Source organism: Myotis daubentonii, chromosome 18 (genome assembly GCF_963259705.1).
Source record: "Myotis daubentonii chromosome 18, mMyoDau2.1, whole genome shotgun sequence".
Taxonomy (NCBI): Eukaryota; Metazoa; Chordata; class Mammalia; order Chiroptera; family Vespertilionidae; genus Myotis; species Myotis daubentonii.
In genome coordinates, this window is record NC_081857.1 from 15,553,438 (window position 1) to 15,567,602 (window position 14,165).

A 14,165-nucleotide genomic window follows, 5' to 3' on the forward strand; every position below is an offset into this window, starting at 1 on the left:
TTCCATCTATCAAGAGGGTGGGGAGTCGGGAGTTTGAGTGGCAGTGTGCGCGCTCATTAGGGGTCTTGAGATCATCTTTTGGACTTAGGTCTTTTATCTGAATGAGAGGAGTGACATGATCTACTTCTGTTTTAAAAAGAAAACCCTGCCTGCTATTTAGAGAACAGACCAAGGGCAGCAAAGGTGGAAGCAGAGAGATCTGCTGGGAAGGCAGTTGTTCTAATCCAGGTGTGTCTTTGGATTAGGGAAATAGCCATGAAGTGGTGAGACACTTCAGTTCTAGATACATTTTGAAGATAAGGCTAACAGAATTTGCTGAGGGAAAAAGAGGAGTTAGGACATGAATGGCGAACCCTTTGAGCTCGGTGTGTCAGCATTTTGAAAAACCCTAACTTAACTCTGGTGCTGTGTCACATATAGAAATTTTTTGATATTTGCAACCATAGTAAAACAAAGATGTATATTTTTGATATTTATTTTATATATTTAAATGCCATTTAACAAAGAAAAATCAACCAAAAAAATGAGTTTGGGTATCACCTCTGACACGCGTGTTATAGGTTCGTCATCACTGAGTTAGGATGAGTCCAGGATGGAGAAGTGGGACCATAAGGATGCCTCAGACTGGAGCTTGAGTTACTGAGATTACATTATAATAACAAGTGGCTACATGAGGGGCTTTAGGGAGAAAATCGAGATTTCGGCAATTACTATAAAAGTTTTTTTTTTTTTTACTTCTTAACTAATGTTTCATGAGAAAAAAATTCTAAAGTAATGTCTAAAATAATTTTTCATTCACTTTTAAGAAATATATTTTAAAGTAAATCTAGGAAACACTAATGTTTCTAAAATACGGCATTTTTAGAAAGAAAACAATAATAAAACCTTTAGGTAAGACTACTTTAATCCTGTGACTTGGTGCCTTAACAAAAAACAAACAAAAAAAATTCTATTCAGAAGTTAACAATCTTTTGTGGAGTCAGTTTAGCACTTTCCCCCAAACCCTTAAAGTGTAGTTTTAAAAAGTTATGAGTTAATGTTGCATTGTATTGTGAATAAATTATTACTCATATTTTTTATGTAGGTTTTACTTGTAATGGACACAAGGACAGAACAGACCTTCATTTTAAAAGTAAGTAGAATTTGTATGTTTATTTATTTAATTTTTTAAGTAATTTTAAAGTTTTATTTATATGTTTAATGATCTTGAAATTTATTTTCAAATTGTGCTCTGAAAGAAAAAAAATAATATTGTTTTCCTGGGTGTTTTAATGTTCTATTTGGAATGTTCATTTATATTTGTGATGTTCTGTATTTATTTTATCTTTTGTCCTTCCATCGCATACATTTAACAAGCATTTTAGGTAATAGAGTATGGAGGAAATAATTTGGATAAGTTGACTCATTTCATGTTGTTTAAATGTATAATGTACAGTTTAAATTCACCTCTAATACTTCTTGTGTAATTTGTGGAGACCATATACCTTTTAACCTATGATTATGATTAAGTGCTGACATTTTACCTTAAAGTCTTTATAACAAATATTTGGGAAAGTGTTATCTACATCCCTGGCCTTCTTTTATATTTTTGTTTTGATTCTCTATATAACTCCATTTGTAACCCCATTTGAATAAGGAAGGAAAATCCTCTCAGTTTTAAAATTTCTAAGTTGTATTTGAAATGGATTGTGACAGTACATATTCTACAAATATCCCAATTTAAGCATTTCCACTGCATCTAGAATTAATCAATTTCATATTAATTTTATATTTCTTTTTTTGATGCATGGCAGTAGATCACATTGACATATACTGAAACAAATTTCTTTTTATGAATATATTTTATCACTGGCATTTCCCCAGATTTTTAAACCAAGGTATGACACTAGAAACTACACACACCTGTTCCTTTGGAGAAAACTAAAATAATCTTTGTGCTTTTTTGGAATAGAATTTTAAAATTGCCTGTTTAATCTAGGAATACCTTTTGTGTCTCAGGAATTCGAATTGATCTCACAATGTCTACTGCTTTAAAGATATACACAAGTAAATAAAACTTAAGAAAAGGTCATAGAGAAATAACTGTGTGTGATCCTGATGACTTAGTTCGAGAGCATCTCTAATAAAAACACTGACCCACATAATTGATTTTAATGGCAGCTTTGTGGCATCTTCTGTTCTCTGGATTCTCGCCAGATGCCATCAGCAGAGCCTCCAGGGACTGAGGGGCATAGAGCAGCAGATGAGTGGTTTCTCTGAAGCCCAGAGTAACTCGGATAGATTAGTTTGGTTGATAAACACAGAGCACAGCAGGCTCCAAAGGCAACTGAGGGTACAACTGACCTTTTTGTTCTCTGTCAGGGTCTAAGGAAAAGCAGTGAATATAGCAGGAACAGAAAGACCATCATCCCCCGCTGTGTGCCCAACATGGTGTGTCTGCACAAGTACATCATTTCTGAGGAGTCGGTATTTCTTGTGCTGCAGCATGCAGAAGGTTGGTTTGTACTTTAAATTTTTTTGGAGCCAGGAATGTCACCTATTTAGTTTTTTGGTTTTTAGAATGTCCATCTGTCATTACACGAGCAGATAAAACATATGAAACACACGTAAGAAATTGTTGTCTTCTTCCTCTGCCTTTCCTGCCTACTTTGAGTTGGGAGGGGAAATGAAAACCCAGGTGAGCAGCAGATTTCATTGGAGCTACAGGATTGTTCTGCTGATATACTTAACTCCTTGCTTTCTCCTAGACTAGATCTGATAGGATGGAAATGTGTGCTAAGAGAGCCAGGTTTAATTGTACAGATTTTATTTTGTTCTCTTGTTCTCTGCTGAAAGGATACATTAATGTTAGATGACTAAAATAAAAAGCATCCCCTGAAGAATTAATTAATTACCTCCCTTTTTAGAAGGCCCGGTATTTGCTTGACATTTGACATGACCTAGATATTCTAATCTGGGTTTTTGCGAATACAGCCATTGGCATCACATATGGGGACAAAACAGAGAGAAGCACACTACTCTGCCTTCAAACTCTGTGAAATTTCAGCTCTGAGTAGAGGGAACAGGTGGCAAAAAGACTATGTTTTGATTTGTTTTTGCCCTTTAGTGCCTGAATTAAAATTTTTTTTTCTTAAAAATAACTGAATACAGCATATAAATATAAATCCACAGTATAAATATTGCCTTTTGGCTTTTAAGAGGTGTTCTTTAAAATGGTGAAAATACTACATTTTCTGTATTTCATGAAGGTGTTATTATTTTTACCTTACTGAGAATAGGGAACTATTGTGCTTTATTAATAGGCATAATATTTGAATTTAATGCATTTTCCCAGGAAAATGAGTCATTGCTTTGCAGAATGAGGTTTCTTATGAGAACTAATGCAAGATTTTTGATGGCAGTAAACTATTAATATTGTTTATTATGAAGTACAGCACAAGATAACTACAGATGGAGGGAAGACCTCCATATGTGGTACTTAATAGGAAATTCAGAAGGGGCTTCATGGTCTCTCAGGTATTAAGAGAGTTAATTGTGTGTGTGAATTGGATAACTAATTCACCTTTGTTCAGACATTATAGACAGCTTTTATCTGAGGATACCAGTGCATTACAGACATTATTGAATTAGAGGTCATGTCATCTGATAGCGGAATACAACCACCTCTGGTGTGGAACAAAAATAACTTGTGCAGTAATAATCCATAATAATTTAGAACAAGGTCAGTAGGATGAATGTAATTATAGTCAATGTTCTATTACCCAGGGTGGATTATTCATGTTGGAGATTATCTGTGGCAAATTTGTAATCCTATTTTACCCCTGCTATTTACAACTTCCTCTTCCTGTTCTCTTGCTTCTTCAACTCATACTTCAGTTTTTTTTCGGCCATTTTCTCACCTTCCCTTCTACTCTAAAGCTGATATTTCAACTGAATTTATTGCAGCATTATAGAAAGCCTTTATAATCTGAATTAAAGACATAGACATAATAGTTTTCAAATTTTCCACTATTTTAGATTATCTTTACCAAGTCTATTTTCCTTTGTTGTTGACCATATCTGAATTTGAATGGTCACATGACCATAGAATTTGTCTTGGATTATGTAAACACTAGAGGCCCGGTGCACAAAATTTGTGTACCCGTGTGTGTGTGTGTGTGTGTGTGTGTGTGTGTGTGTGTGTGTGTGTTTCCCCCTCAGCCCGGCCTGTGCTCTCTCGTAGTCCAAGAGCCCTCGGGGGATGTCCGACTGCTGGCTTAGGTCCCTTAGCTGGCAGTTGGACATCTTTAGCACTGCTGTAGAGGCGGGAGGGGCTCCTGCCACCGCCGCTGCACTCACCAGTTATGAGCCCAGCTTCTGGCTGAGCACACTGATCACCAGGGGGCTGCTCCTGCGTTGAGCGTCTGCCCCTGGTGGTCAGTGCACGTCATAGCGACTGGTTGTTTGGTCAATTTGCATATTAGCCTTTTATTATATAGGATTTAGGGGTAGGGAATCTCTTTTTACTGTGTTTCTTAGGTGTATATTGTTTAATTTTAAGAATATTTTATAATGCAAAAATATTAAATTATAGTGCAAATGGGGACTCTGTATTCATTTAACATTCAACAAATTTATTGAGTATGTTTAGGTGAACAAAACAAGAAAAGAGCCTATCCCTTTGAAACTTACATTCTTCTTGTGAAGAGTCAAACAGAAAAACTAAAAGTATGAGAATATTAGATAATAATAAGGACTATACTAACCTTTTATTTTTTATCTATTGATTTCAGAGAGGAAGGGAATGGGAGAGAGAGATAGAAACATCAATGATGAGAGAGAATCACTGACTGGCTGCCTCCTGCACGACCCCCACTGGGGATCGAGCCCACAACTGAGGCATATGCCCTGACTGGGCATCAAACTATAACCTCCTGGTTCGTAGGTCGATCCTCAGTCATTGAGCCACACTGGCTGGGCAATACCATACTAATCTTTAACAGAGAGAGATCCAGTAGATAAGGACTGGGGGACTATTTTAGAGTAGGTAGTCAGGGAAGTCCAGGTGACATTTAAGAATTCTGAATGACATAAGAAGTAACCATTTGGATGGAAGGGGGAATCACATTCCAGGTACAGCATCAGTGAAAGAAACTGAAGGCAAAAACAAACTTGAAATGTTTGAGGAAAAGAAAGGAGGTCATTTGGTTGTAGTGTAGTAGGTGAGGGCAATAGTGGAATATGGGAGAAGCAGGCAGGAGACTTCTATGACAGAGTAAGGAAGTGCATTGGGAAACATTGGACATCTGAAGCAGTGGTCAGAACAGATTTACATTAAGAAAAAAAATCACTTTGGCTGTTGTGTGGGGAATGGATTGTAGAAAGATAAGACAAGAAGCAGTGAGAAGGCTAATAGAGTAGTCTCAGGCAAGAAATTATGATGGCATGACCTTCTAGTCTACTAGCAGAGATACTTAGAGTCCATGGCATCTGTAATAAAATAAATTTTGGGAGAGAAAAATCTATGGCAATTTCTTGGATTTGGCTTGAGCAATCAAGTAACTAGATGATGGACTGTGTGTTACCTTTTACATATTTGTGGTACTTTCTTTGTTAACTCTGTGAATTAGGAAGTTGTGCATATAGCATACAAATGTCACTTTCATATACTGGCTAAACTGTTACTGAAAAAGTAAATGAGCAGTTGTTTTTTCATAATATGAATATTTGAATATTTATGATTTGTGGCTTTAGTTGCCCTCTGCTTACAAAAAACTGTTCATAATTCACATTAGTCTCTTTGACTTATTTTCTTTCATTCAGTCGGAAATGTATTGCATGCTTACTGGGATACAGTCTTAGTTCTAAAATAGATGAAGGCTGCCCACATGGGACTTACATTATAAAAGCCAGACAGACAGTAAACAAATCCTTAAGTAAATATATGTCAGATGGAGATAAATAAAGGAAGGGAATGCCAAAAGGGTGAGGTAGGGGTTGCTGTTTTATATAGAGTGGTCCCTTTAGTAAGAAGGGATATTTGGCCAGTAACTTGAAGGAAGTGAGAGAGGGAGCAGTGTGGATACGTGAGGGAACATTATCCTGGCAAGAGAGAATAGTACGTAAGCTTGGAGGCAAGAGTGTGCACTTAGTGTACAAGAAGCAGGAGTGTCATTGTGGTGGAAGCGGAATGGGAAGAGTGGCAGGAAATGAGCCTAGCAAGATGGGGAGACAGGTGGGCAGATCCTGTGTAGTCTTGTAGGCCACTTTAAGAACTTGATTTTTATTGATAGATAGTTATTGGGGGGCATTGTGGCAAGATGGGGATCACTGTGGCTGCTGTGTAGAAAATAGAATATAGAAGGACAAAGGCAAAAGCAGACCAGTTTGGAAGTTGTTGCAGCAATCCAGGTGAAAATGATGGGAGGTTGGACAAAATGTTAATGGTGGAGGTGGTGAGAAGTGATTATTAGATTCCGAATATATTTTGAGGATAGAACTAACATGATTCTACCTTGCATGACTCCAGGGTTTTGGCTGAAATAACTGAAAGAATGGAGTTTCCATTTACTGCGATAGGAAAGCTGGGGGAGAGGCAGATGTAGAGGGAGCAATCAGAGATTTAGTTTGGACATGTAAGTGAGAGATGCTTATTAAATCTAGGTGGTATGGAGTAGGCAGTTGGCTATACCAGATGAGATTTTAGGAGAGAGGTTTAAAATGCTCGTTTCTGTTAATGAATCTCTTACTTTGACTCTAAGGAAGAAAAAGTGGGAAAGTAATTGTATTCAATAAAGGCCATGAGTGTTATTGAAACTTTTTAAGTTCCTAAGATTATGGATTAAATCATATTCATAATACATATTCCAGCATTTAGCAGAATGCTTAGAATATGGAAGGTGCTCAGTGTATAATTGTTGAATACTGAGTCAGAGGGAAAATGAAATGACTAGGTTAAAAGAAAATGATTGGAAAAGCTTTTGAATGTGCACCAAATAGATGGGAGATGGGAAGTAATTTCTACCCAAGTTATTTGGGGATCCAAGGAGTGAAATTATTATCTTTTTATTAACTAGTTTAAAAATTTATAAAACTAATATGTAAAGAAATTAATTCGAACTATGTAGGAGTATACAAAGTAAAATTAAAACTCTCCCTCCCTATTCACTTTAATGCCAAGTTTCATTCTCTAGAAATAGGGGGAAATTTCATGTGTGTATAAACATATACTCCATACCTGCCTGCTTAAAAAACAACACATAAATGAATCTTAAATACTGTTTTGTAGCTTATCCCTCTCCCCGCATCTTAACAGTGTATCTTGGACAGCTTTCCTTTTCAGTGTATATAGGTCTGTAGTATAGTGTAATGCTTAAAAACAAGGATTCTGGAGCCAGTTCACCATTTACTAGTTGTATGACTTGGGACAAGTTACTTAACTTTTTTGTTCCTATGTTTCTCTATCTATAAAATAGGGGTGATAATAATTACCTACCTCAATAGGACTGATGTGAGGATTACATAGTTGATATGTGTAAAGTACTTAGAACAGGGCCTGGTACATGGTAAACACTATATAAATATTTGAAAGTATTGCTCTAACTTTTTTGAATATATACAAAGTATTTGATAGTATAGATTTACCATAATTTATTTAGTTACCCCCTGTTAATTGGTATTTAAATTGTTTCTAGTGCTTTTCCTGATATATCTTTGTTTTTTGAGAACTATTTTTAGGAGAAATTCCTTTCAGTAGAATTGTTGGGTCAAAAGATGATTTTGATCATTGGTCCAGTAATATTTTATCATACATATTAATTTAAAGTTCTAATTTTAGTCAAGCAAATTTAAGTTTAACAAATTTCTTTGCAATCTTGCAAAAAAACCCCAAAACCCCAATAGATTAAAATTGATGAGATACAAAGAGTTTTAATTAAACCTTTTAAAATACTATTTTCATAGCTTAAAATAGCTAATATCTACTATTTTATATGCTTCAATGGGGCTTAGAAAGGTGTCATTTCGATTCCTAAAGTGTTAAAAAGCGTAAATATGTTTGGTATTTCTATTTTGTGGTTTAGGATTTTTTTAAGGTTAATATTTTTAATGTTACAACAGTAAGATTGACTTCGTGTATGTTAGTCTGTTGGACCTGATCTTATCTCTAAAGAAAAGAAAGCCCAATCAGTTTTTGTGGGCGAGAAACTTCAGTAGGAATAATGTGTTCTTGTAAATTACGTGATTTCCATGATTTCGTAATTTAAAAAAAGTATGTGATAGGTCCAACATGTTTGTTTCTGTAGCTCCATATTGAGCATTAAATTTAAGTGGGCACCTAGGAAAGGATGGAGAAGAGCTAAAACAATTTATATTTTGCTTAAACATGCGGAGTTTTTATAATATAATTTGGATACTTGGTTAGGCTAAGAACAAATTCCATAAGTGCCAGCAAATACATTTAGAAATTTTACTTAATAATGAAAGAATAGAAATTAAATAAGATGCCGTATTTCATCAGCCAAATTGGTAAACTTGCTAATCTATCTATACTAATAAAAGAGAAAAATGGTAATTGGCGTACGACGATACCCTTTTCATTGGCTAATCAGAGCTATATGCAAATTAACTGCCAACTATGATTGGCAGTTAACTGCTAACTAAGATTGGCAGTTAACTGCCAACAAGATGGCGGTTAATTTGCATATGTAGGCACAATGCAGGGAGGCGAAAGGGAAAGCAGGAAGAAGCCCCCTGCCACTGACAGTGATCGGAAACCCAGGGGGGAGCTAAGAGCTGGGGGGCAGGGCAAAGGCGGCCCAGCCATGATCGGAGAATCAGGTGCCTTTTCCGCCCTGGCCAGTGATAGCAGGAAGTAGGGGTGGAGCCAGCGATGGGAGCTGGACATGGTCGAAGCTGGCAGTCCCGGGAGCTAGGGGTCCCTTGCCTGGGCCTAAAGCGAAGCCCACGATCACAGGGCCGCTGCAGCTGCGGGTCCCCGCTGCCCGGGCCGGACGCCTAGGCCAGGGGCGTTAGGCCTGGGCAAGGGGCCGATCCTGCGATTGGAGGGTGATGGGGGTCAATGCCTGAGGGCTCCCAGTATGTGAGAGGGGGCAGGCTGGGCTGAGGGACACTCCCCCCCCCCCACACACACCCAGTGCACGAATTTCATGCACCGGGCCCCTAGTATCCAATATAAGCAAGTTGCTATAAAGATGGCACCAATGCACATTGCTTGTAGGAGTAGGTCCTGGGGATAACAGCACATATCAGAAGTATTAAAAGTATTGATCTAGTACTTTCATTTCTGGGACTCTGTTTTGATGAAATAATCAGAGATGCCAAGTATTTGTATGTAAAAGTATATATTATTTTAATTCTAATAGCAAAAGCTGGAGTAACGTAAGTGTTCATTGATAGATCATGATACCTGCCACATGTGCTATATAGCCTTCCAGTTCATATTCTCGTGAAAATTAGAAAATGTTTATGAAATGATGTTAGTCATGACTAAAATGACTGAAAACAAATGTACTAATAGTTCATAGTGATTATGCATAATTTATATATTCTGAATTTTTTGTTTTCCTTGTTCTTTTCTTTATTTGAAAATTTTAAACAATAGAACTGTATATTTGTTTTAAAATAGGAAGATTACATGATCAAAAATAATGACATTATTAATACAGGGTATTTTGGGACCTTTTTCCTTGAAAGGGTTTCAAAAATTTGTAAAAGATATTATCTTCTTATAAGCCACTCTAATACCTATTATTTTATATGCTAGACAGAATTCTCTCCCTGTAGTTATAAAGGCCCTGGAGTCTGGTAAAGGAGATAATAAAAGCATAAAAGTATTATTAATATGAAATAGAATGTTGTATAGAGGATAGAGAGATTATAGGAGTTGTATCCAATGAGGAGATATAAAAAAGAATGGTGAAATAAAACAAATTCTGAAGGACCTTCAAGAATGAGTGGGATTTTGACAAGCAGATATTGGGGAAACTAGTAGGAAAGAAACTTCTGAGTGGTAGGTATAGTTTGAACGAAAGCCCAGCATGGTTATATGTGAAATTTTGAATTCAGATGAATTTTGCAGTGAGTTGAGGGAGAGGATTAACTTATGGGTTGATACTGTATTACTGAGGGTTTCAAATATTTTTATGGAGTTGGTACATCATTCAGTAGGTGGAGGGGATTTGGGTTCTTGAATGGAAAAATGACATCATAAGATCTGTGCTAAATTGGAAGTAGTTATGGTAGCAATTAAGTTGTAGCTACAACTTTATTCCAGAAACACAGAGTGGTCAAAGGAATTAAAAGAAGAGGAGGACTGTGAGAAACATTATGGGTAGATCCTATAGGACTTGGAAAATTATAGAGAAAAAAAGGAAGAGAAAAGAATCCAAGTTTGGTCCAAAGCTTTTCTGACAGAATGGCTCAGAAGTCAGAAAGAGGAAGTGATTTGGGGGGCAAAAATAAAGAATTGAGCACCTTGAATTTTAGATTTCAGCAGCTCATCCAGTTGGAATTGGCCTAAGAATGAATGAATTTTTTTACTGGAAGTTTAGTACATGCTATTTCCTGCTGATTCCTGGAACTTCATGCTGAAGATACTGTCTGCTTTGTGATGGCATGTCTCCTTCTGATGAGTTGCCATCCGAGTTAACAAGCATTGTTATGTCATTGTCTATCATGTCCTGTGCACTATGTAGGAAGTACATATGCAAAAATGAAAAAGACGTGGTTCCATCCTTACAGTAGTCACCATCTAGGAGAATTGAAAATAACTCATCATTTTTTAAGATTGCATACGGGAATCCCAGCTTCAGGTTTAGGCATTATTGTTAGTGTGCCACAGTAGAGCTATTTGTGACAAGAAGGGTGTGGTTACTGTTGTCAAAAGACTTAAGATGGAACCAATGCATAGCTCCTTGTATGAGTGAGTGAGTTTCAAAGCCATATATGAATGTTTAAAATTAAGTTTTAATATGGGAAAATAAGAAAAACTAAGTATAATCTAGTGAGAACAGAAAGTTAGCTAAGGAAAAATGAGAAGGTAACATTTAAACACCATAATATTCTATACCACTAACTATTATCAAAATGGAAGAAAACTTAACTACATCACTGGTAGAGGAGATGCATGAGTATTTTAGGATTAATATTATGACAGTTACCCTTTATTGAGCAGTTACTCTGTGTGAGGCATAGTATCGGGAGCTTTTTATATATTTATCAAATTTCTCTAAATGAAGTGAAATGAGAAGTAGAAAAAGTGTTTTTGGATGCTTCCATTGACCTTTTTACACATGTAATTGACTGTCAATGATTATTTTCCTTCATATTTACTTACTCTTGGTGTATGATAATATGGTAATTCTTAATAACAGCATTAAAAATGTGCTGAAAAAAGTTGCTTTCACCATATTAATAAAGAGTTTCATTTTTAACACGATTTCTCACTTTTGGAAGCTATAGTTATATGTTTACAAAGTATGCTTCTGCAATTACTGTTTTTAAGATTTCTGAATCAAATTTAACTAATCTTGTAATACTGTTTCTAGTCAGTAGAGCTTTGGTAGGTTTTGGATGCTTATAGTTTATTTAATCAACGATTCTAATTAGCAAAAAAGGTTTAGTTTTTAATGGTAAAAACAAAACAAATGAAAAATAAGGTGAAATAGCTACCTAACAAGTATTGTTGGTAAAACATTGGCTTATTTTATTTCTGTGATTTATGTGAAGTTGATATTTGTGTTTTTGGTTTGTATAGGTTTCTCATATATATCATAATACAAAATTAGAATTACAATAGCTTGCCTCATTAATGGCTGCCCAATTAATATTCAATTTCATTACTTGGTCTCATACCACACATGATGTGTATGAGGAGGAGAGAAAATGGGAAAATATTATTAATATGTCATTTATAATGGCTTAATTATATACCAGATGCCAAATCTCCCCTCTAATCTTGGACTGGGCATTTTTAAAATGCAATAATATTATTGACTTTTTTTTTATTAACCAGTGAAGTATACAGTTTTAAGCAGCACTTATTTATGAATTTCCACTTGACCAAGGGGCTATGCTTGAAAAAATTATTACATAAACAAATCAGAACACAATCAGCTATTTCTAAAGCTAAATTATATTTAACTTTAAAGCAGAAAGTCAGCTGTGAGATTTCATGTTAGTATTTGTTATAACTAATTTCCCTTCAAAGGAAGAAATAGGTTGTCATTTCAGAAATAATTGATATTAGGAGATATGTTGACACTGTACTCACCAGTCAGCAATAACAAAAGACATTTTATTAAAATACTTTTCTTCCAGAATACTGGATATATTAATGGATGGGTATCATTGACTGGCTCTTAGTTGATTATTCAAATACCTTTTGCTTTTCTAGTGACTTCAATAAATAACTGTTAATTTAGGGATCTTAAAAATTTTTTTGTTGTTGTACTTGTTCACAGGTGGCAGACTGTGGTCATATGTCAGTAAATTTCTCAACAGAAGTCCTGAAGAAAGCTTTGACATCGAGGAAGTGAAAAAACCCGCACTTACGAAAGTTCACCTGCAACAGCCAACTTCCAGTCCTCAGGACAGCAGCAGCTTTGAATCCAGAGGAAGCGATGCTGGACCCACACCTCAGGTTCTGCCTCTGAAAAGTAGTCTTACCCTGAGCTCTCAAGATGATAGCAACCAAGACGATGATGGCCAAGATAGCTCACCAAAATGGCCAGATTCTGGCTCAAGTTCAGAAGAAGAATGCACTACTAGTTATTTAACCTTATGCAATGAATATGGGCAAGAAAAGATTGAACCAGGGTCACTGAATGAGGAGCCTTTCATAAAGACTGAAGGAAATGGTGTTGATACCAAAGCTGTTGAAGGCTTCCCCACGCACCTTGTTGCTGGCAGCGACAGCCCCAGCACCCAGCTGATGGCACATGAGCTTAAATTCTTCCCTGGAAGTGATGACCTGGAAACAGTTAGTTCTCCAAGGACATCAGATTCCCTCAGTAGATCTAAAACCAGCTCCATGGAATTCTTTAGGATAGACAGTAAGGATAGCACTAGTGAACTCCTAGGACTTGATTTTGGAGAAAAAATGTATAGTCTAAAGTCAGAGCCTTTGAAACCATTTTTTACTCTTTCAGACGGAGACAGGAGTTTTAATATTAGTGAAAGCAAGGTTATAGCTCAGGACACCATTAGCAGGGGCTCTGATGACTCTGTTCCAGTTATTTCTTTTAAAGATGCTGCTTTTGATGATATCAGTGGTACTGATGAAGGAAGGCCTGATCTTCTTGTAAACCTACCTGGTGAATTGGAACCAACAAAAGATGGTGCAGCAATGGGACCTGCTAAGTTTACACAGACTAATGTCGGCATAATGGAAAGTAAACTATTGGAAGCCCCCGATGTCTTATGCCTCAGGCTTAGTGGTGAACAGTGCCAAGCACAGGAAGAAGAAGGTGCAGAAGAATTGAGTGACCCCTCTAGGCTTCCATCTGATGGTATCACAGAGAAACACTATGTAGAAGGGGGTCCTGGGATGTTATTTGTAGCTGCTGTTGATCATAGTAGTTCAGACATTTCCTTGATGCATAGCCCACAACCTAACTTTCAAGGACTTGGAGTGGTCGAGTCGGCAGTGACTGCAAACAACACAGAGGAAAGCGTATTCCCTGCTTCTGACCCACTCTCAGGTGCTAACGAATACAATGCAGACACGGACACTTTAAAAAGTGAGGAAGTATTGCTGTTTACAGATCAAGCTGATGATTTGGCTGAAGAGGAACAGACTTTATTTCAGAGAGACTCTGCGACTAAGGAAGCCAGTGGGCTAGCACTAGAAGGAGACAAGGGGATACATCAGATTTTTGAGGACCTTGATAAAAAATTAGCACTACACTCCAGGTTTTACATCCCAGAGGGCTGCATTCAGAGATGGGCAGCTGAAATGGTGGTAGCCCTTGATGCTTTACACAGAGAGGGAATTGTGTGCCGCGATTTGAACCCAAACAACATCTTATTGAATGATAGAGGTCAGGAACTTTTGCAAATGCATTTCTTTTTATTCGCTGTTGCTTCCAATTAACTGAGTAGGCGTTTTATCTTGTAATTAGTATCTTCATTTCCTATCTAGAGCTTCATTATCAGTGCAGCAAATT

The 14,165-nt window shown here is 36.6% G+C and overlaps 1 protein-coding gene across 13 annotated transcripts in view; it reads left to right on the plus strand.

Moving 5' to 3' along the window:
* Positions 1-14,165, plus strand: part of RPS6KC1 (ribosomal protein S6 kinase C1) — a 141,640-nt gene that overhangs the window by 99,322 nt on the left and 28,153 nt on the right. For all 13 annotated transcript variants that reach the window (XM_059674159.1, XM_059674156.1, XM_059674162.1 and 10 more), the window contains 3 exons: positions 1,085-1,132; positions 2,362-2,494; positions 12,462-14,039. In XM_059674159.1, coding sequence (XP_059530142.1) covers positions 1,085-1,132; positions 2,362-2,494; positions 12,462-14,039 — 1,759 coding nt within the window. The remainder of the gene's footprint in view (positions 1-1,084; positions 1,133-2,361; positions 2,495-12,461; positions 14,040-14,165) is intronic.